Source organism: Petromyzon marinus, chromosome 16 (assembly GCF_048934315.1).
Source record: "Petromyzon marinus isolate PM22_M1 ecotype Great Lakes invasive population chromosome 16, UKy_Petmar_22M1.pri1.0, whole genome shotgun sequence".
NCBI classification, from domain to species: Eukaryota; Metazoa; Chordata; class Hyperoartia; order Petromyzontiformes; family Petromyzontidae; genus Petromyzon; species Petromyzon marinus.
In genome coordinates this window covers 7,345,305-7,370,026 of record NC_133682.1, presented here as the reverse complement: position 1 = coordinate 7,370,026, position 24,722 = coordinate 7,345,305, and the positions used below count along the sequence as shown (strand labels likewise).

The window sequence follows — 24,722 nt, the reverse complement described above, 5'->3', positions numbered from 1 at the left end:
CTATTGTTTTATCTTACCAGGCCACTGAAATATTAGTTTATTTTTCAGAAGCGGCCTGGCCACAAATGATAGCTCAACGAAGTGGGCTTTTAATCACGTGGACATTTATAGCAGCAACATAATCGAAATAATCGCAAAGGTGCGGTCAAATGAGCATTTTTTTCTCTTTGCCGCATGTGGCCAACTCTTCCGAAGCGAAGCATGGAACCAGCCTGCTATAAGTACTGTACTCGGAACAAGACTGCCCAGACTGTCCAGGAAGTATATCGGATGTTTGGGTCAGCGATGTGGTCAGCAGATGGCGGCACAACGATGGATTATTGAATCTATCGGTGTGGATCTATGCGTGCTGTTGTTACTTTGCACGCCCCTGAGCGTGGTGGGTTGTTTCCGTGTCCTCCGGTTTCCTTCCACAAGCCAAACACGGATTGGTTTATGACATCGGCCAAACATTTCCAACACAGGGCCATCTTGAAAATGAGTCTTAATACCCAGGTGATGTTATTCTAGATAAAGTGCATTACTATTACGCGTAGTCGTGATATTGAATGTATAAAACTGACATGTATACTTGAATATACATTCGTGTCTAATTGTACAGGTTTACTCACTATCCGCAAAATCCACGCAAGAGGGTCGTGTTGGGGAAGTAACGCTAGCGAACACCACCTATATATCATTAAGGCCGGAACGAGAAGGCTATCGTGGCCTGGATCACGACATTCAGTCTCGCACACACTACACCAGGCTCAATCGACCTAGAGGAGGGCTTGAGATAAATAATATCGAGCGTTAGCAGTGGGCCCAGAATCGAACTCAGGTCGCTGCGCTTCTACCGCAATATGCTATCCAATGCGCCACCGCTTCCCACACATACATAGAATACGAATATATAACAACATACAAACATCCCCCGGCACATGAGGGGGTGGGTGACCAACAACCACGCCCCACAGCCTTGGTCTCCCGAGTGGCGATATTTACACACGAGTTAAATATTCGCCACTGTTATTGTTCGTGAGCGGGAATCGAACTCGGTTGGCCCGCGTTCGTTGCGCAGCGCGCTAAGCATTGCGCCACCGCTCCCATCCCACACACACATATATACATACACTGCTAATTACATACACGCGCGCGCACGCACGCGTTCACTCGCTCGAGTGTTTGCTCTCTGCGGATTTCCCTGCCCGCGGTTGGCGGTGGCGGGGTGGGCGAGGAGACGCGGCGATGTCGGCGTGGGGGGTGGGGGTCTGAGAGAGGGCGGTGGGGGCCTGGGATGAATTTGTTTGATCGGTGGTCGAGATAGCGGCGGCACCTCGACGGGTGGAGAGTGGAGGATGCTAGAGCAGATTACGCGGCGCGGTAAGGAAACGCGGCGAAGGCAGAGATAGTATTAACGTAACGTGGGTGATGGTGATGAGTGGTGGTGGTGGTGGCAAATGGTGACATTATAGATTGATAAGGTGATGCGTTAATGTGCGCACGCTTGAACTTCTTTGGCACTGTACGTGGCCAACCGTGCTAATCGGAGGTGGGGGGGGGGGACAACAAACCAAGTGGTGGACGTTCAAAGCGTTGTGGCGATTGCGGTGCGGTGATAAGTGAAAGCAGTGGATGAACATCAAGTGTGATGTGACGAAGGAGTTGCGCTGATGATGCTGGTGATAGCAAATTGTTTGGCGCTGATGGTGATGAATGTTTAAAGTGATGCGGTGAATTGGTGACGGTGACGATAATGCATTTTAGGCGGACTTGCTAGATGGGCAATGATGCCGTCATGTCTTGAGAACTGCCTTTTGTTTAGTTTGTTGTCGTTCTCCCGCACCTCCCATCAGCACGGTTGGCTCCGTACGGTGCCAAAGAAACTCAAACACGTGCATACGATGGTGACGACAGCGGCAAAAACATGTTCAAAGCCCACGTGGGGACGCCTGATGATGTGGCGGTGGTGGCGATGACGACGAGCGTGGCGAACTTGAAAGTTTGATGCGGCGGCGGCGGCGACGAAGATGCGTGGCCGTGCGCTCATCGCAACGGAGGCCCCACGCTACACGCAGGGCACGAAGCAGGAAGAGAGACGCCGAGTGCGGAGCGCGCCTCTCTCCGTGAACGCGTGCGCGCTGCTTAGGAAAGAGGGGGGGGGGGGTGTCCCGTCCTATCGCGCCGGGAGCGACGAGGAGTGAGTGGGAGGAGGGAGGGAGGAGGGGTGGGATAGTAGTGGTGGAAGGAAAGGGCGCTTACGGAGGGGTGGCTGCCCAGCTGTGTGACGACAGCCCTGGCGGGGGCAGCCCGTGCTGATTGGGCGCACGATTTGAAGCCTCCTCCTATATCTCCCCCCCCGCGCCAGCACTCAAGCTGCACTCGCCCACAGACGCGGCCTGACAGCCGAGACACACGCACGCACACACTCACCCTGCCACGACCACACCGTCACCATCATCACCACCACCAACTACTACTACTATACGCAGCAGCGGCAGCCGTCGCGGCTCACGCAGGCTCCTTGCCCCGGCTATGCAGCGAGCGCGCAGCTTCTCGGCACTCTGAAACCCTCACCCCGGGGGTGCGCGCCGCGTCTCGGCGCCACCGCCGCGGAGAGTTCAAAGCTCACCCCGCCACTCAAATTGTTGTTCGCCGCCCTTTGCGTGTCGTCGAGTTGTCGCTGTGGTGCTGCTGTTGGTGGTGGTAGAGGAGGTAACGGCGGCGGGCTGTTGATCATCTGTTTCTCTGTTTATTTTTGCGCCAAACTCTGCCACCATTTCTTTCGCTGCGCTGCCCGCCCACCCGTTCGCGTTGGATCCGTCGGCGTACTGCGAGCCTCCGGTGTACAACCCGGAGCTCTGCCCCAACATGATCGCGGCGCAGGCCAAGCTCGTGTACCAGCTCAACAAGTACTACACGGAGCGATGTCAGGCTAGGAAGGCGGCCATCGCCAAGACCATCCGCGAAGTGTGCAAGGTGGTGTCCGACGTTCTCAAGGAGGTGGAGGTGCAGGAGCCGCGTTTCATCAGCAGCCTGAGCGAGATCGACGGCCGCTTCGAGGGCCTCGAGGTCATCTCGCCCACGGAGTTCGAGGTGGTGCTCTACCTCAACCAAATGGGCGTCTTCAACTTCGTGGACGACGGCTCGCTACCCGGCTGCGCCGTCCTCAAGCTGAGCGACGGGCGCAAGCGCAGCATGTCCCTGTGGGTCGAGTTCATCACGGCGTCGGGCTACCTGTCGGCGCGCAAGATCCGCTCGCGCTTCCAGACGCTCGTGGCGCAGGCGGTGGACAAGTGCAGCTACCGCGACGTGGTGAAGATGGTGGCGGACACGAGCGAGGTGAAGTTGCGCATCCGGGAGCGCTACGTCGTGCAGATCACGCCCGCGTTCAAGTGCGCGGGCATTTGGCCTCGCAGCGCGGCGCACTGGCCGCTGCCGCACATCCCCTGGCCCGGGCCAAACCGCGTGGCCGAGGTGAAGGCGGAAGGCTTCAACCTGCTCTCCAAGGAGTGCTACGCGCTGGCCGGCAAGCAGAGCTCGGCCGAGAGCGACGCCTGGGTGCTGCAGTTCGCCGAGGCCGAGAACCGCCTGCTGCTCGGCGGCTGCCGCAAGAAGTGCCTCTCCGTGCTGAAGGCGCTGCGCGACCGGCACCTCGAGCTGCCGGGCACCCCGCTCAACAACTACCACATGAAGACCCTGCTGATGTACGAGTGCGAGAAGCACCCGCGCGAGTCGGACTGGGACGAGTGCACGCTGGGCGACCGCCTCAACGGCATCCTGCTGCAGCTGATATCGTGCCTGCAGTGCCGCCGCTGCCCGCACTACTTTCTGCCGAACCTCGACCTGTTCCAGGGGAAGCCCCACTCGGCGTTGGAGAACGCGGCCAAGCAGACGTGGCGCCTCGCACGCGAAATCCTCACCAACACCAAGAGCCTAGACAAACTCTGAGCGTTGCTGGCGCCGCGCGTGAGTGTCGTCATCCATTTGATTTCCCTTTTCTGTTTCTTTGGTTCGTTGGTTGGTTGTTTGTGGTTGGTTTGGGTTTTTTTTGATCGCGTAAGTGTTTTTGAAAGACGGCGAAGATGGGCGCGGGGTGGGTGGGTGGGTATGTTTGGCAAACAAAAACTAAAAACAAAAGTCGGATCGGTGGCAAGACGTTAAGTCACCCACGATTATATATACACAGTGAGATTATAATCACCGCAGATGCCGGGGCGAATATGGAATAATATTGTAATTTACTTGTGGCCCACGGCTCATTGACAAACGCAATATGCTTATAATCACACGTTTAAAAAAATCGACAGACATCATCGATCGCGATGTCAAATAAACGGTGACACTGGAACCGATTAAGGAAGGCGATTCCAGCAAAACGGCGACAGAGATAGCAACAGGGTCCGGTTTGACATCGAATTCTGATCGAGTTTGGAGACTCCCCCACCCCCTGCACTGACAAATTATATCGTTAACCGCAGTGTATCGTGAGATAAACATTAAAACTTTAAGGGGGGGGGGGGGGGGAGGTCGTTAGGGTCGTCGCCTCGGCCTACCCACGATACTTTTATGGGTTTGGGGGGGGCAAGGGAGGGGGGTAGGAGGAAGGCATCGGAGTTGTGCAGTAATTATACATAGACCGTGTCCTCTGGATATAGCTATGATTTTGGTCACTACAAGTTTACATCAGAGGCGCTCCAGCCAAGGGGCGCGTTGCATAGTGGGGAATTTTTTTGTTGTTGTAAGATATTATATTATAAATATATATGAGAAAAAGCAACATTCCATTTGTTTGTTTCCACCGCGACTTCACTGGATGCCCCAATTGTTGTGAACACTTTTGGCTCCCTCCACCCTAACCCGTGTAGATATTACTTGAATCGAATATTAATTTAAGCGGGACGTTCACGTTAAACAGAATTGGCATTGTATGTAATGGTTTTGTTTATTATTATATATATTTTTCTCTCTCTCCGTTTTGGTACAATATGCCACAGGTATAGCGTGAATAAAGGAAGCACTTGAAAAGCACAGTATTTAGTTCGCTCGCTCATTGTGTCGTTTTAAATTGTGTTCCGTAGGTTTATCCGAATTGATGCAGCCCAAGGGGATAGTCAAATGAAGGAAATTATCGCGTGCATGCTTGTGTACATCAACTACACATGCCTTCGTACTTTGTTTGATAATTACGATAATTACTGTAAATTAAAACAAGCCATACGTTGATTGACCGCATGTCTAAGATTTTACAACACGGAGCGCGTACGTAGGATGGATATAATGCTTAGCGTATGACACTCTTTTTAACAGTTTATACGCGTCACAGATGTAAATAAAATGTTAATCACGTCTCCCATTACCGCATGTCGACTGCGTCTTTGTCCAATAAAAAGCACTGCTCAAACTCGAGTTGGCGCTCACGGGAGGCCGCGTTCCATTATTTCCACGCAACTGGAGCCGCAAATTTGGAAGTTGTTAGGAGTCAGACGGGGAAAGAGTGTAAAAAAAACAATAAAAAGTTAAACACGGGGATGATGAACCCGCAGACTCGGCAGACTTTGCGTGCGTGTAGTTTGCTGCGCTACGTACCTGGTTGACCCAAGTTCGATTCCCGCTCACGGACTACACCAGTGATGAGTGTCTGAACCGGTCCTGGGCCCTCGCCTTTGTCGACTCAGCCTCAATTTTAGTAGCTGGTGCGGTGTGTAAACGTCGCCAATCGAGAGACAAAGGCAGCCGGGGGTGGGGGTGGTGCTGGCCACCCACCCCTTCGTGTGCCGTGTCGGCTCGCTCAACAGCACTTGCCCCAACAATGTGTTAAGGCTATACGGGGGATATTTGTTTTTTTTGTGCTATGCTCATACATATTCTCATTGCGAAGTTCAACTTTTGTGCAAAATGAATATTATCGACAGGAGTCGGTTAATGCGACACACATTGCAGCCACAATAAGAGGATATTTTCCGAAAATGTAAATCTAAGTGATAACAATGCGTCGTTGTGATTCACGGCGCGATTAGTGCGTTGTGGGCTATACGAACAGCTTCGTCGCGGCCACGCGAATCGCGCTGGAATGAATACGGGGGCGGGGGTGGGCGCCTTGATCATTGATCGTGTCTGTACAAATTTGTGTGTGTGGATAACACGAGACGTTATCGTCCCGAAATCAGTGCGTTTGTCGAGTGTAAAAATTACCGGGGCCGTTTAAGCGACCTGGCCTTTGTCGCTATTTTAATAAGACGACGTCGAAAACGCCTACACTCTTTTTTTTTGGGGGGGGGGGGGGTGGTATAAATCCGCTCTTCGACTACGGTAAAAAATTTTTTTTTAAATCACAACAAATATCAACCCGTACTTACGAACGAGTGACAAGTTTAGCTGCTTAACGTTTCCATCAGCGGCTTACAAAAAAACACACCACACGTGCTCGCATTTGACACTCATCAATCTTACTCGCCATCGCCAGGACGCTACAACGATTTACTTGACAATCGACAGTAGTTGCGATGGGCACTCTCTGTAAATAATGAGTTTAAAAAAACGTCTCCTTAACAGCAGCAAGCACGTGACAGTTACTCAACACACACACACAAGAGTGGGCGCAAACGATTACCGCATTACATGACTCGTGCACTTGCTCCGACTGGTATAAATAAACACCAGCGTGTCCGTGCCGGTGTGCGCGCGCACGCGTGTATGTGTGTCGACTCGGCCTCACACGAGTACCCCGGGTGTGGCGTGTGAATACCACCAACCGAGGGAGACAAAGGCGGCCGGCCGTGGTGTTGGGACAGCCACCCTCTACGTGTGCGGTGCCGGCCTTCATAGGTGCTCGCGAAACACTGCGCTTGTCGCCCTAACAGTCTCGTTAAAGGCTATACGGGGGGGAGGGATCTTTACGTGTCAAGCGGACATGCTGATGTCGTGAGCGGACGTCTTTATTCCACGATTCATCAGCGCCCAGCATACGGAGCGCGGGGGGGGGGGGGGCGATTACGCGACGCAATAGAACCCCCCACATGTCGATAACTCGCTGATAAACAAATCTGGGAGTCGATGGCGTTGACGCGGCCTGCCTACCCGCTCGCTGGCCCCGTCTCTCTTATTAATCGTACGGAGTAAAAAAAACAACAACAAATGGAGTACAATTGATTCTACGTGCGCGTTTATATGACACACCGCAGATGCGCAGCACGGCGTACTGTATTGTTCAACACAAGAGACTACCTGTGGATAACCAAAGTGTGACTTTGGGTGCGTGTTAATATCCCGCCATCGAATACCGGGCGGGTTTGCAAGGCCCTGGTTTATATAATGTAGCGTAAATCAGCCTCTCTCGCCGCGACTGTTAGTTATGCAAAGAGACGGACAAAGACAGAGACAAAAACACACGGATACAAAGACACGCATATACACACAGACAAATACACGCAAACGCAGATACGACGACGCGCACATTAATACAAAGACACAGACACAAGAGACACGCACAACACAAACTAGAATGAATTAGTTTCTTACAAACTATAACTCAAATTTGTCGCAACGAAACGCAACTCGAGAGTGATTTCGTTGACAAAGGCACGGAACACAGCGGCGTACGGTGACAACTCAACCGCACCGGTCAGACATTGGGGTCTGTCAAAATAATTAAGATGGGGGGGGTGGTGGGTGGTGGTGGTGTGGTGGTGGGTGGTGGTGTGGTGGTGGGTGGTGGTGGCGTGAGCCTTCTCGGATTGACGTGGAGCGTGCTGTCGCGTTCATACACAAAGCGTGGAGCTCGCGGTGCCGTTCGGTTCAGTTCCTCTCTCTCCTCTCTCTCCTCTCTCTCGACAGCACCACCACCACCACATCGCGATCCGTGTTGGGGCTCTCTCCGCGTCGCGAGACTGTTATCCGTCTACATTGCCTCGCCGTGAGCAAAGCGGCAACGTCGTATCGCAAGCAAGGGATGATGTCGTTTACGAGTCGTAGCGTAGACGACCTTCGCCGTACACTCTTACGGCCTCCGCGCGTGTACCGACTACGTCGCTGTATCACCGCATCGCCAAACGATTTGTATGTATCACCACGTGTGTGTGTGTGTGTCTTTGTATGTGTCTGTGTTAGGGTGTGTAAGTGTGTGGAAGGGAGCAGTAGTTGTAGCCGTTTGCGTGCCGAGTTCGATTATTAGAGCCGGTTCTGGGTCTCCCCTCGGTCGACTCAGCCTCAAATGAGTACCTGGTGCGGTGCGTAAACATCGCTACTGCGGAGACAAAGGCGGCCGGGGGTGGTGTTGGCCACCCACGCCCCTCGTGTGCCGTGTCGGCCTCCATAGGTGCTCGCTAACAGCACTTGCCCAAACAGTCTGTTAAGGCTATACGGGGGATCTTTGTATTGTGTGTGTGTCTAAGTGGGGGGTGTAGCGTGCTGGGCTACGAACACGGCGGCCAGAGTTTTATTCTCGCTCACGGCCAACGTAGATGCCCCAACAGTCTGTTCAATGATATACGGGTGCTCGTTGACTTCTCTGTGTATTTATATCTGTTTGTATCCGCCTGTGTATTTACATTTGTCCATACATGTGTGCGTGTCCGCCTGCATCGGTGTATACGCGCGTGTGTATCTGTCTGTACGTATGTTTGTATGTGTGTGCTTGTATGTCTATACGTGTATGTGTATCGGTCTATCACTCTATCTGTATGCAATTATCTGTCTGTACGCGTGTGTATCCGTCTGTACGCGTATCTGTTTGTACGTGTGTGTATCTGTCTGTACATGTGTGTGTATCCGTCAATACGCGTGTGTATCTGTCTGTACGCGTGCGTGTATCTGTCTGTACGTGTGTGTGTGTGTGTGTATCTGTCTGTACGTGTGTGTATATCTGTCTGTACGTGTATGTATATCTGTCTGTACGCGTGTGTGTATCTATCTGTACGCGTGTGTATCTATCTGTACGTGTGTGTATCTATCTGTACGTGTGTGTATCTATCTGTACGTGTGTATGTCTGTACGTGTGTGTGTATCTGTCTGTACGTGTGTGTGTGTGTGTATCTGTCTGTACGTGTGTGTGTATCTGTCTGTACGCGTGTGTGTATCTGTCTGTACGCGTGTGTGTATCTGTCTGTACGCGTGTGTGTATCTGTCTGTACGTGTGTGTATCTGTCTGTACGTGTGTGTGTGTATCATCTGTACGTGTGTATGTATCTGTCTGTACGCGTGTGTGTATCTATTTGTACGTGTGTATCTGTCTGTACGTGTGTATGTATCTGTCTGTACGTGTGTATGTATCTGTCTGTACGTGTGTATCTGTCTGTACGTGTGTATGCATCAGTCTGTACGTGTGTATGTATCTGTCTGTACGTGTGTATGTATCTGTCTATACGCGTGTGTGTATCTATCTGTACGTGTGTGTGTAACTGTCTGTACGTGTGTGTATCTGTGTGCTTGTTTGTCTATACGTGCGTTTCTGTCTGTGCGTTTCTGTTCTCGCGACCAGCACTTGCCCCAACAGTCTGTTCACGTGTGCTATATGGGTGATCTTTGTCTTTGTGTATCGGTCTCATCTGTGTGCTTGTATCTGTGTGTGTGCATCTGTGTGTGTGTATTCCACCCGTGGCATTCACGTGGTCTGGCACAGGCACCGTGGTGACGTCACTTCGTGGCGGCTGTTCGTGTGCATGGAGCGCTCAGCGCTACGAACCTGGCGAACCCCGGGTTCGATTCCCGCTCACGGCCAACACCGGTGACGATTATCTGAACCGGTCCTGGGCCTGCCCTAGGTCGACTCAGCCTCAAATGAGTAACTGGTGCGATGTGTAAACATCGCCACCGGGGGAGACAAAGGCGGCCGGGCGTGGTGTTGGCCACCCCACCCCCTAGCGTGCCGTGCCGGCCTTTACAGGTGCTCGCTAACAGCACTTGCCCCTACAGTCTGCCAAGGCTCTATACGGGTGGGGGGGGGGGTCTTTTGTGAGCGTCTGCTGCGCGTTACACAATCTGCTCGCGTAACGCGTTTCTTGTTTACGCAGCGCGCTCGCTCGCTCGCACGACGCAGACTCGGCCCGGCGCTCCTCCGCCGTGAACGGCCGCGCCGCGACACCACCGCCAGCCACCCACCCCCAGGCGCAGACCCCGCGGTCGGCGCGATCTGACAACGCCACGGGAGCCACGTGCCCCGTACTGAACACAACAACTGTTCGTGCGCGTTACAGAGCGCGGTAGCGAATGTGGAGACAATGTCGAGTCACTCCACTGTACTCTGTATTTTACAATGCAGCGCGTAATAATAACACGTAGTAATACATACCTGAGCAGTAGGTAACGTAAATAGGTGAGTCTCTGTGCGTCTATGTTGTGTGTCTCTCTGTGTCTCTGTGTTGTGTGTCTCTGTGTGTCTGTGTTGTGTCTCTCTCTCTCTGTCTGTGTTGTCTCTCTCTGCTTGTGTGTCAGCCTGTGTGTCTCCGTGTCTGTGTTTTGTCTCTCTTCTCTCGAATTTAGTTCAAACCTGATGACGATTGCTTGTGTTGAAATCGAAACGTCGTATTCTATTATTTAATGTATTTTCTTTATACGTGACTTTACCGAAAGAACCAAAGAGTAATTCCTGCGGTCACGAAAGCTTCAAATCAAGTTAGGTGACAGTCATTTGTCAATCAATAGCGCTGTGTTGTGCTAAGGCCTCTCCAGTTTCGATCATGGGGGGCGGGTGGGACAGATATTACTCCTCGCCACTGATGTTAGCCGTGGTGGTGGAGAAAGGGAGTGGACAAAAGCGTCTCATCGCCGGGTGTGTGTCGCGAGCGTCGACGCGTCAACCACTGCGCCACCGCTCCCACACCCAACATTACAAAACATCAATTAAATACAAATAATAATTATAATAACGACGATTGCGACACCTTACAATTAGGAGACCCCCCGACTTGGCCTAACCCTGGGCTGGGTTCACTTCAGAGGCGGCGAGGGGGGGCGCGACCCAGAGGGCCAAGAGCGGGACGCGGTGGGGGGCGTGGGGGGGGGGGCTGCAGGCACCCCCCACCGAGTGGGATTATCCAACTTAGACAAACATTTACCTACAGATGCGCGTCTTGCAATGAAGAGACTCTGTGTGGTGGTCAGTACTCTCGTAGGACAATGCATGCTCCACTATCCCAAGCGTGTTAACGCAAAGCGCTGTCATTATTACTACAGTATCGGTGTGTTGTTGCTTGAGTCTTACGGCACGTTAACTTAGTTGGCTACACACAAACGTGTATATATGCGCATGAATGCGTACGGGGGGGGGGGGGGGTAACACAGACACGCACAGAGACACATTCACACGTAGGGAAATGTGTCAACACACGAATGGACAGACGCACGTGCATCCGTTCTGTACCGAGAGTACGCGCGCGTTTGAGGGTTAGTGTGATTTTGTGCGCGTGTTTTAAAATAAATACGGAATATACAAAATATAGAAACTGAACATGAAAGCCCGTTACCCGAAACGTCCAGTCTACTATATATACACACATTAGCTTTAAAGTAGTGTTAATATATACAGCTTTAAAGTAGTGTTAATATATACACACATTAGCTATAAAGTAGTGTTATTTGCACACTTTTTATGGTGTGTAAGTAAAACACGGAACGGATTTCGTCCTAATATTTCCCCGTAACATTAATCGAAAAATCGAAAGTTATAATTCCCGCCGTATTCTGCAAATGAACGAGCGCGTAGTATTATTACCAACACAAAAAAAACACATCGTGGATACTTAAGCACAACCCCCCCCCCTCTCCCCACCATAACATGAAAATATCACAATGCGTATAACTTTTCACGCCAATGTAACTTGTCAGCGTCCTTGACGAGCCCGTCACGGTGACGTGGGATCCCCGCTGTGACGACAGCGCGCCTCGTGCTGTGAGCCGATGCCCAACGTGGCCACGGAGCGACGCGAAACCTCGAAATCCACGTGGTCTATTTATTGTCTTCGCACTTATATGCGCGTTGACGTTTTAAAAAAAAAAACACAATTAACGCGAATGGAAATATCCGACGATCGCTGGTTTATCGAATACACGGGTTGAGTTTGCTGTACAAGTATTATAACAGCTCGACCCGCAATCATTTCCGCATTTTCGTTCGAACAAGATGCGACCACGCGAAGCGATTAATTAATCCATCGCCAAAGAATAACGGCGCCCTGCCGAGCACTTTGGTGTGCCCATTTAAGCCGCTAATTTCAAGCGCTGCTCTGTTGACGAAATAGTATATTTATTGTAGTATGATCGTAATAATAATAAATACTTAATGCCATGTAATAATACATTAAGTCAAATCAGCGTCGATTGTAAAGCCGAACACACGTGCAGTTGTGATTATATGCGCAGCCTAGCACGCGTTCAGACACACGCAATTTCCCACCGTCTATGTTAAATCGCAGAAGTGCGAACGTCCGTCAGACACCAACGACAGTACTCTGTAAAACAATATCATTTTTTTTTAAAGTAAAATATTTTCCGCATGTTGTTTTTACTGTCGCTCATAGAAAAGTAACTCGACGTTTCGATCGACTGACCTTAAAAACGCACAAGTGCGATCATACGACCTGCTATTTACGTATTGTACGTATACATTTACCTCGACATCACCTTGAAAAACACCCTCTTCTCTGTATGCAATACACGGACACACAATGCATTCATTGTTGCATGGCCAAAAATATTACGGCCTATGAGCCGGCGCTCATTCTCCAGCTTCTACGTAACGTCGTCAATTATCATCACGGCAAATGGCACGGGTGAGCCTCATCAACACGACCATTTTTTGTTAGTTTTGTTCCGTGGACAAAGGCACGGGGTCAAATGACGCAACCCCTAGGTGGCAGAGGCCGTGTGATGTCCACTCGCGCTGTCCCCCCTCTCCTCCTCCTCCTCCTCATCATCCTCTCTGGGGTTTGGACTTTAAAGGGAACCAAGAGTGGCCTCTGATTGGGATAATGTACCACCCCCCCCCCCCCCCCCCTAGACCCACTATCCCCCGTCCACGCGAGGACGTTTAATTGTTTGTAAGGCGACTGGGCAGACGGGAATTCGTTTCTCGCTCGACGATTTCACGGAAGGCTTCTTTTCTCCAAGTTGGCTCGGAATAGTTGGGGATTAATCGACGTCAGGGCACTTGCGGTGAGTGCAAGGTACACACCTGTGCTATATTTTTACAAATGCTATTGCGCTATTGCTACCCTATACCGTATTATACTTAATTGGAATGTAGCTAGCAAATAATTTACCCCTACCGCAAACAAAAACAAATGAATTTTGCTACTAAAAAAGCATTCCTCGATAAACACACGTAAATAACAAACGAATAGAATCACACGCACAGATGTATGGAAACGTGTTAATACGACGGATGGATGTTGATGATCAAAATCATTCTCGTTGCAGCGTTTTTAACGCTTCCCGTCTGCAATCAAGCACTGTATTAGTGTAACACGTGCACCACGCGCGCTCGCTATATAGACGCACACCAACACACACGCTGTGCACCGCACCATTACCAGTCCCCTATTAACAACATGTACATGGCTGGATGGAGTGGTCTTCTCCCAAGCCGTCGCGGGTCACCCGTCAGGGTTATTTTGTCATACTTCACCACACGCTGCTCAGTTGCGGGAGTGCGAGGGGAGCGAGGGAGGGAGGGATGGGGGTGCGATATACGCATATCACCTATTCCGTGTTATTTACTTTGTATGGCGAAACACACTGCATGCGCTGCGTATACTGTATGAAATATAGTATGTATAAAATCAGTCCCCTTGCACTATTTATATTAGTTGTATATGACTACTAAATGTAGATATACTGCTACGATAATATACACGGAAGCGATGATGTATATGACACAACGGCAAGTCGATATATGAGCCCACATCACAAAAAGTGACGTGTATAAACGATTATTAAACACACTATTAAACACGTGAACATGTAGACGTAGGTAAGAGACACTAAGATCCCTGGACGAATTGCGCCTTATGCATGTAATTTATTATTGTTAGTAATAAATATGCTTGCAGCTGATGAGGACTATATTCAGAGTAAACATGTAGACGCGTATTTTATAAATGAATGTTAGTTATGCACTGATAGTACAGTATACATGCGGGTGCAAATAATATATGTAAAGCCTATTAACTAAAAACGCGGCTACTATATAAGAACATTTAAATTGCACGCATAGATGATGCAGGTACGGAAGTTTGTATGTGCGCTAACATGAACGCGTGTTAGGGAGTGGTGGTGCAGTGGTCAGCGCACTGCGCTACGAACCCAGCGACCCGATCTCGATTCCCGCTCACGGCCACCAACACCAGTGACGATTATCTGATCCGGTGCTGGGCCTCCCCTAGGTCGACTCCGTCTCAAATGAGTACATGGTGCGATGTGTTAACATCGCCACCGGGGGAGACAAAGGCGGCCGGGCGTGGTGGCGACCACTAACCCCCTTTATAAGTGGTCGCTAACAGCACTTGCCCCAACAAAGGCTATACGGGGGATCTTTGTTTATACTTACACAGGCGCTGTGAAAATCTATGCGCCGTGTATGTTCGCTACAAGATATATAAAACATCCAACAGCTTGTACACGCGATATAGGATATAGATTTATTATAGATAATAAGTACTGCACTCGGTATTGTATGCATATAAACACGGGTTTGTTATATATATGCATGGGCAATCAAGCGCTCTGTGTCGGTACACGTGCTGCATCATACACGCGGTGTCATGTAACACATAGCGCTGTATCAATCAACTACTGGATACATACCAAGACTCTCCACTCCGTGTCAGTCACACGGGGGGGGGGGGGGGGGGGTGTTCGACCATACTTCACCACGCCGGTCAATTGCGGGCTCGTAAAGCGGATGGCTCAGAACGGAGTTCAATGCATCTCAGGCGTCACGCTCCGTCCACCGATTGTCAATCGTGGCTGGGGGGGAATGAATCTGAGGCAGCCGGGTTCACAGCGCAATGCGCTAACCGCTGCGCCACCGCTCTAGCTCACACGCGTGTGTCATTTGCGCAGTGGTGGCGAATGACCGCGCGTGGGCCGAGCCAGTCCTGGGGCCTGCCGTGAAGGAGGACCATTGCCCAAAACGTTGCCTATTATGTTTTCCCGGACGCAGCGTTATCCTCGAACGTGGTTGAGTTTTGTTTGTTATTTGTGCACTACTGCCAACGCCGTATCAACAAACAATTCGCTCCATTCAACGGCGAGGAGTGGCCGAACACGCCACGGCAGAATTTAAGTCGGCGTCACGCGTGCACACGTGCGACTTACGCGTGCACACGTGCGACTTACGCGTGCACACGTGTGACTTACGCGTGCACACGTGCGACTTACGCGTGCACACGTGCGACTTACGCGTGCACACGTGTGACCTACGCGTGTGCACATAGCTTACGTTTCTCGCTCTATATTTTTCGGTACGCAGTTAAGGCTGGCTTGGAGTAGGGGTTATCGGCATGGCACCATCACAAGAGTACAAGGTACCGCCTATCAATAACCACGTAGTGTCTACCCTTTATTTCAATAATCGCATGATCAGGTTGATAAAAAGGATAAAGTGACCATGGTGTGGCTTTCCAATGTTTTTTCAGAAACTGCGTTGTGGACTGTTCCCGGTGAAATTAAGCGCACGTGCACACAGATAAAGGTCCCCCGCATAGCCTTAATACACTGTTGAGGCAAGTGCTGTTGGAGAGCACCTACATGAAGGCACATGATGGAGTAGGTGGCCAGCACCACGCCCGTCCGCTTTTGCCTCCCGAATGGCGATGTTTTGACACACCCCACCGGTCACTCACTTATTTGAGATTGAGTCGACCCACGGGGAACCTCAGGATTGGTTTCAGATAATCGTCACCGGTGTTGGTGGCCGTGAACGGGAATCGAACTCGGGTTCGTAACGCAGCGCGTTAAGCGATGTACTACCGCTCCCTCACGTACGTGCACACGCGCACACGTAGACACAAAGAACCCCCCGTATAGCCTTAACAGACTGTTGAGGACAAGTGCTGTTAGCGAGCACCTATGAAGGCTGGCACGGCACACGACGGGGTGAGTGGACAACACCACGCCCGGCCGCCTTTGTCTCCCTAGTGGCGATGTGCACGCACCGCACCAGGTACTCATTTGAGGCCGAGTCGACCTAGGGGGAGGCCCAGGACCGTTTTCAGATAATCGTCACCGGTGTTGGTGGCCGTGAGCGGGAATCGAACTCGGGTGGGCGGGGTTCGTGGCGCAGCGTAGCGCTGACCGCCACACTCGGGCGAGAACCCGCGGGTGTTGGGCCAAACATTCCACGGGGCTATCCGGCAGAGCACATTGGCCGCTTTCTATCGGATTTAACGTCACACTCCACGGGAGGCGAATCGCTTCGCTGTTGATGGGAATCGTATGTTTGTGTTTAGCAGGAGACTTATAGCCATGTGGATGAACTTTCGGTTGACCCGGCCCTTTAAATAAAATCAATCAAGGTCCGCGTCATGTATTTTTTGGGGGCTCGATTTTTGGGATATTTTGACTAAAGTTGTGGCCGATGTCAGCGTTTCTATCCCATCTAGAACATCGCGAGAACGCGCTTTCAAGTCGCGACCGTCGATACGCGAGTATTAAACACATCTCAATATGGCATCGTGAAGAAGGCCCGGTTGGCCGAAACGTCGAGATCTTCGATTTCTCTTAAGTGCCAGTAAAAATATATTCATAAGTGGTATTTATCTTTACATAAACCTCCTACATTATTACTGCACATGCATGTTATAAGTTGACGTGTTTTACATTGACGAGTCTCAAGACTCGTCTTGAGCAGGGTCCTGCCGTGACGCACGGAGGTATACAGACAGTACAGTACACGTGCAGCCCCTTCTGGAAATCCACGTCCTGGAAAGAACGTGCCGCGTGTCGCGGGGGTTATTTGACCATACTTCACCGCGGTGGCCCACTGCCGGCTGACACGACAGATATACAAAACAAATATCGAATTGGATTACGAAACATGCGAGCGTTAATAACATGCACGGTAATATTTACAGATAGGCGTTTCGTGTGTGTGCGTTTGTTTGACTACTACGCCTTAACGCTACGCCGTTAATAAAATCGCATGCTGTTAAATCGACAGTGGTTGAGTAATTAATATTAATTATTATGAATATTTCGTTTATTAAAAAATCATCATCATTGTTATTCGCTAAAGCAACAATGTAATACCGGCTATGGTTTTAGCGATTGAACATACTGTGCATAGGTATATCGGTACATAGCGCTACCAAATAGCTATTGTAACGCGCTAGTATATAAACACCGTAATACACTAGACTCTGATATAAGCGATACCTCAAAACAATAATTAGTGGCGCTGAAGTGAAAATAACTGATTATAAAAGCGGGCAATGCCTCATTTACATATCCGTGCGTACAACAGATCAGCCGGTCGCACGGCCTTCTGGGAGTGCCTAATTTCAGCAGCATTGTTTCAAGGCAAGCAAAACTGTGGACCGATTCCACATTCAGCGTCTCATCAGCAGGCTGAGGCTTGCATGAATCAATATGTGAAGGAGAGACATTGCTAGTCCATACAAAAATTACGACGGTGTACGTATGAAAAAGACTGAAAAAATCACACTCGTTATGCCAAAATAATTCTAAAGCTATGAGATACATGTACCAAACTAAATAAAAAAATGTGTATCAAATATATCTTCAGTTGGCATCGTGTACTGTATATACACGCATTAGTTAAGTGACTTAAATGATTAAATTGCAATATAATAATCATGTTCACCCCGTGTCCTCTGATATTCACTCTAATTTTACTCTTATTTATTATTGTGAAATGAAATAGTTTACAGCCCTTTGTCAATAAATGGCTGCACGAAATGCCCTCTCGCGTCTATCATACGGGGTTGGTGGGTTGTTTCACCATACTTCACGATTTTAAAGCGAGCGTCGGATGCGGAAGAGAAACCACCACTGCCAGTTCAGAAATCACTCGCCACCGACATTCTGGCCGTGGAATCAAACTCACGTGGCCGGCCAATGATATGCGCGTAACACTTCATCAACGGAAGTGCCAACGTTTCGCCTTCATGTACCGACCACATTATTTGTTGAGGGAATTAACCGTGCACTGTTGTGGAGCGTCACCGGTAAAACAGAGGCAGGTATTTATTTAAACGGACCTCCGTTCTGTCTTCACGTATACATATATCCTAAACAACAATATTGTTTAGTAACCGGCCCGCCGGCCCTCCGCAACCCACATCGTAGATGTGATCACAACGACGTGTGTTGTGGGTCGAGGTGGGTAGAGAATACACGAGGTCGCTCACTACGGAAAACAGCTCGGACACTCCGCGAATTAAACACTTTCTCGGTGAAACAAAGACAAATTTAGACAATCTGGGGATGTAGTATCATTAACAAGGCGCGGACCTGTCTACGGGTTTCATTATTCATTTCAATTACATTTCCCCGGGAAAGCCTCGCCGATACTCTTTTTGTTCTGGAGGGTCCTGCAACCGCGGTGGTTGAGAAATGTTGAACGACGTCTCGTTCCGTGACCACGCGTCAGTGAGTGGAGCTTGGTGGGGGGGGGCGCGCATATATTGTTGGGGGTTGATGCATGTTCAAGTCCAAAATGGCGCCCGATAAAAAAAACATTCGCTGTTCAAGTAAAGGTCTCGCGGCGAGAGAGAGGAGAGAGAGAGGAGAGAGAGGAGAGAGAGGAGAGAGCCCACCACGCGCGCTGTTCAGCGAGCACCGAACCGAGGTGGCGCGGTCAGAACCCGCGCCCGCTCGCCTTTGTATCTCCGGGTGATGATGTTTACAAACCGCGCACTATTTTCATTTTATAGGCAGTGTCGAATTGGGGGGGGGGGGGGGGGCGGGGAGGCAGAGAGAGAGGCTCAGGACAGGTAGTGACACCGCCACTCCTCACTTCTGTTAGCCCGAGCGTTTGGCAGCGCGCTGCGCTAACCGCTGCGCCACCGCTCTTCGGCCCCACCTCCCTTCCCGTCCATGTCTACAGACAATCGCGCGCGCCCAATGCCCAATGCATATGGATATGCAAGCGTTACACTTCTCATTCACGCCTGGTGTTCGTGTGGGTAAGGGGGGGGGGGGGACCCGGGGAGCTCACTAAAGGCGGTGCTGGGGGTAGGGGGGGGATCCCGAATCCAAGATGCGCGCTCATCTGTGCCCCCTAGGGCCAGGGAGTCGGACGGGAGAGAGCAGGGGTCTTCCCGGCAGGTGTGCGGGAGGGGGGTAGGGAGGAAGAGTTAGGGGGTGGTGTGGATGAAGGGGTAGGGAAGAGGAGATGGGGTGGTGGGTGGCTTCGGAGGGGGTGGGGATCTCGCGCGGGGATTTGAGGGGAGCGGCAGACGAGGAGCGAGAGGAAAGAGCGCGCGATTTCACGCTGCGACCATCACTGTGCCAACCCCGCGCCTCCCGCATTAACAACGCCAACCCAGCACTAACCACCACCACCCATCCACACGCACTCAACCACCACGTATACACACAAAGATCCCCCCGTATAGCTTTAACAGATTGTTGGGGCAAGTTCTGTTAGAGAGACCTATGAAGGCCGGCACGGCACACGATGGGGTGGGTGGCTAAGACCACGCCCGGCCGCCTTTGTCTCCCTAGTGGCGATGTGCACGCACCGCACCACGTACTCATTTTAGGCCGAGTTGATCTAGGGGGAGGTCCAGGACCGGTCCAGATAATCGTCACTGGCGGTGAGCGGGAATCGGACTCGGGCCGCCGTGTTTTGTAGCGCAGCGTAGCGCTAACCGCCACACTACCGCTCCCCACTACACGCGCACATACACACAGATTACCGAGACAAAGAACCCCCGTATAGACTCAACACCGTTGGGGCAAGTGTTGTTAACGAGCACCGATCAGGGCCGGAATAGCGCACGCGAGGAGAGTATTGATAGCATCACGCCCAGCCGCCTTTGTATCCCCAGTGCCGATGTTCACAAACCGCACCAGGTGATAATTTAAGGCTTATTCGGCCGCACAAAAATACACAACGATTGACCACACGGGCGGCAGTGGTGAGTATTGGTAGCGAACACATATTAAGGCTTGCTTGGTATGCTAAGGGAAGGTCGGTGTATAGCCAACATGACGTCCAACAAACACATACGTACACATATAACGCGTGTGTATGCACACGTGTGGTACGAATGCATATATACGCAGGCAGCATCGTCATTGAGTCGTGGTCAATCCACTGCTGGATGAAGGCCTCACCCAGGCGTCCCCCTTATCTCTCGACGATGGTGCCATGAAAATAATGCACAGGGATGGGTGACGGAAATTCGACTCGCCCAATAACGCCACAGCATCGCTTCCAGAAATATAATGAAACGCGTTACATCACAAGCTTATACGGGCTCGAATATACCGCGATTATGCACAGTACAGTATAATACATAGTTCCACGGTTTCAATAACTGAACAAGATATAATGCAATATTAAAATGGGGAGATATTAAAAAAAAACGGTTAGGTGACATTAATGTGGGATTGTGGTTCAGTCAACTGGCCATTTTCAGTAAAATAAGCCACCAAAACATGAGTATGAATGCATACCAATATACTTTAGACTTGCTTATCCCATCGTATAATTATCATTGCACACGCATCGGGCTTGTGAATATTGCGTATACGTGTTTGGAGAAAAGGGAGGTTGAAAAATAAGCTTTGTGTGTGAAGAGATTAAATGTGTAGAGTAAATCATTGCAAATTCAAAACGGTCATCAATATTACCGCATTCTCCAGAATAGGCGACGCTCTGGACATCAAGACGCACAGAAAACGCATGCCCCCGGTGTGAATAAAGTTACACGCGAATCTCAGCACGCATACATACACCTACCCGATTATAAGACGCACCCCAGCTGTTTCTTAAAAATACAGGTACGGGGGGGGGGGGCGGAATGTGTATGAGAGTGCGTTTTATAATCCGGAGAATATGGTAATTTTTATCTAACCAATTCAAATGAGGAGCCGGGCTCAGGCTGGCGAACCTTATACCCGCAGCCATCGAAGCCCGTTGCTGTGGCATTCACACCCACCATTGCCTTAAATCACAAAGATAGCAGAGCAGTGTTTACGATCCGAATATAAAATTACGCTAGACATCGTCAATTGCATAAAGAGACAGACACATCGACGTTACTACCCGCACCATCATCGTTCATGCACAAGCACATGACACGTACTGTACAGGCTTTTTGACAATCCACCGCTGGATGAGGGCCTCCCCCACATCATAATCATTGTTATAATCATCACCGTAATCGTTATTAAAATCATCATAATAGCTACTATAATCAACAATCGTTATTACGATCATCATAATCGTTATCAGAATAATCATAATAGATATCAAAATCATAACAATAATTATTAGAATCATCATTATTAGAATCATAATCATTACTAGAATAACCATCATAATTAGAATCATCATAATCGTCATCACCATGGTCTTCATAACCATAACAAGAGCGCATGAACAGCACGTGTTTCACACGCGTGCAGTAGATTGTGAAAGTAACAGCTGCGATCACAACGGAAAATAAAAAGACAGTCAACGTCAAAATCTGTGCGAAGCGAAGACCGCCAAGCGGGGACCCGGGACTGGACCCGGGACCGAACCCGGCACGCGGACGCCACAGCTCGGCAGTGACGAAGCCAGCTGCCACCAAATAACCATCCCCAATGGTGGGGGGGTTCTTAAAAAACTGATCGACCACTTACAGAATAAATAAAAATCCCAACATATGTTTTACATTTAACACAAGAGCCAAGGAATGGGTACGCGTCTGAGCGAGCGAGCGAGAGAGAGAGAGCGAGAGAGCGTCCACAGAGCGAAAAAAAAACCGGAGCGATTGTGAAATCGGCTCCCCGTGTGGCACGCCTGGAGACGGTCCTCTGTGCGGGTAGAGTGTTCAGAACATCGTGGGATCGCTCGAAGGGAGACCGCCGTGACTTGGGAAGTCCCCCCCCAACTCCAGCCGTGGATTGACCATGGCTATGATGATGATGACGACGACGATGATTACGCGCCGTCTGAAATAAATCCAGGAGCTGTGGTCGCGCACGCGCCGGTTTCTGGAAGGCGGCGGCGGCGGTCAACCCAAGCCGACATTGTAAAACCACCACTGCTGCATGCACCCCACGGCGTGCACGCACACACAGGGCCCGATCGACATCACGATCATCATCGACGAGCATTGGATAATCCACTGCTGGGTGAACGCCTCCCTGAGAACGTTGCCATATCTGGCGATCTTGCTAGGTAATTTTACATCGGCCGTGTCGCGTCGATTCGGGGGCTGCACGCGAAACGGGAGGTGATTTATTGACGTTATCACCTCACTCGTGAGTGTGCGGCGAGTGATGTTTTATACTCCACGTGGAGCGCTGTATAATTATATTAATTAAATTATGTGACCAAGAAAGCCCACACGAGTTTCAAGTCTATGTGTAACGTACACGTGTGTGTTTTGCATGTGTGTGCCTCTCTGCCTATGTACTATATTCACGCTTCGTGCGTATTTGAGTATGGATTTGTACTTGTCTATGGGCAATGTGTCTGTGCGTAGACATGCATGCGAGTTTTTGTATATGCGTATGTGTAATTGCACGTATATCTTCGGGCGTGTATGTGTGTGTGTGTTTGGTGTGTACTTATGTGATTGTCGGTGTATATGTTGTTTATATGCACGTCTGTGGAGAGCGGCACGCTACAAACGTTGCGATCCGGGTTCGATTCCCGCTGACGGTCAACAGCAGTGACAACTATCCGAACCAGTCTTAGGCCTCCCCTAGGTCGACTCAGCCAAAAATGCGTACCTGGCGCGGTGTGTAAACATCGTCACGAGAGAGACAGACGAGCGGGCGTGGTGCTGGTCACCCACACCCCCTCGTGTGCCGTTCCCGTGCCAGTCCTCAGATGCTCGCAAACAGCACTTGCTCCTACAGTCTGTTGAAGGCTATACGGAGGGGATCCTTCTATGTGCGTCTGTGAGAGGGCCCGCGTTACCTACCCGGCTAAGGCAAACACCAGTGGGCGAGTGATATCGGAACCAATCCTAGGCAGCCCCTATACCGACTCATCAACACTGTTAGCTACTTGCCTGTGTACCTACATCAGCGTGCTACTGCGTGGACATTTTCACGGCTGATGGGCGAATAACGCAAAAGCAGTGGCTTTCACACGGCCCGCGAGGTCCATTGACACACACACACAGTGCGTTCTTCTGCACCTTTAGCCACGCTCACAGGCACGCGTGCTCCTCCCATACCCGCACGGTGTCTACAGAGATGCCCAGGATCATCATCACGCCCCTGCTGTTTCACGCCACAGCATTGTAGCGCATTCATCCTATGGCTAAGCCGTCTAAAATATAACGAGCCCTTCGCTGAATACAAACGACCTGCAACTTTGTGCACAATTAACGTTTTGTACAAAGTGTCAGGTCTTGTGCGTGCAGCGGTTAACGCGCCGTGGCTAGGAACCCGGCGACCCGAGTTCGACGCCCCTCTCACAGGCCAACACCGGTGACGATTATCTGAACCAGTCGTGGGCCTTCCCGAGATCGACTCGGCCTCGATGAGTACCTGGTGCGGTGTGTAAATATCGCCACTAGGGAGACAAAGGCGGTCGGGCGTGGTGCTGGCCACCCACCCCCTCCCGTGTACCGTCTCGGCCTGTATAGGCGCTCGCTAACAGCACTTGCCCCTACAGTCTGTTAAGGCTATACGGGGGACCGTTGTCTTTGTACACACGCGCGCGCGATTAAGAACGTTTCACCACGTGGTCTCTATCGCAGCCACAACGTTGATGGGAGGCTGCAATTTACACACCACGGGAGTCGAGAGACTGTGAACGCGCGCGTACGTATGCCGCATAATTAACTATGCATACATTTGATAGCAAAAGCCTTGACATTGTGTTTACACACAAACGACAATACCCTGTCTAGCCTACATAGCCTGTTGGGGCAGGTACTGTTATAAAGGCCGGTTAAGGCGCACGTGGGGATGCTATTACTTATTTTAAGGCTGAGTCGACCTAGAAGAATCAGGGGGCCCGCTTTGCTATTAGTCGCGAAGCGGACGTTAGCGGTTGCCGAAAACCAATCTTAGCATTCATATCGCAGTGCGTTGAGCACACACACACGCAACAAAAACAAAGCTTCCAAATGTAGGCTACGTAGACTGCTGTGACAAGTGCTAATAGCGAGCACCTAATGACTGATATGGCCACGTGGGAATGACAAGACAAAGATCCCCCGCATAGCCTTGAAAGGCTGTTGATGCAAGTGCTGTTAACGAGCACCTATTAAGGTCGGAACGGCACAGGAGGGGGTGGTGTGGTCAGAACCATGCCCGGCCGCCTTTGTCTCCCCGGTGCTGACGTTTACACACCGGGGAGACAAAGGCGGCCGGGCGTGGTGCTGGCCACCCACCCCCTCGTGTGCAGTGCCGGCTCTAATCGGTGCTCGCTAACAGCACTTGTCCCTACAGTCTGTTAAGGCTATACAGGGGATCTTTGTGTACACACGTCCATTTCTACAATCGCTCGCATTATTGAAGGATTCCCACTAACCCCCTCCTCCTCCACAAGGGTTGCCCGCAGCCCCTCCCCGCACCCCCCCCCCCGTGCATTAATCTCGCCAGCG

At 50.8% G+C, this 24,722-nt stretch overlaps 2 protein-coding genes across 7 annotated transcripts in view; one reads left to right on the top strand and one right to left on the bottom strand.

Annotated features, from left to right (window-relative positions):
* NBEA (neurobeachin) overlaps window positions 1–24,722 on the bottom strand; it is a 288,718-nt gene that overhangs the window by 86,169 nt on the left and 177,827 nt on the right. The window lies entirely within an intron of this gene.
* On the top strand, window positions 2,281–5,388 carry MAB21L1 (mab-21 like 1). The gene has a single exon (XM_032955353.2). The coding sequence runs from the start codon at window positions 2,851–2,853 to the stop codon at window positions 3,928–3,930; it is 1,080 nt and encodes a 359-aa protein (XP_032811244.1). The 5' UTR covers window positions 2,281–2,850; the 3' UTR covers window positions 3,931–5,388.

Bases quoted from the DNA above. Each gene is read 5' to 3' on its own strand.
- MAB21L1 (XM_032955353.2), top strand. From the start codon at position 2,851: ATGATCGCGGCGCAGGCCAAGCTCGTGTACCAGCTCAACAAGTACTAC.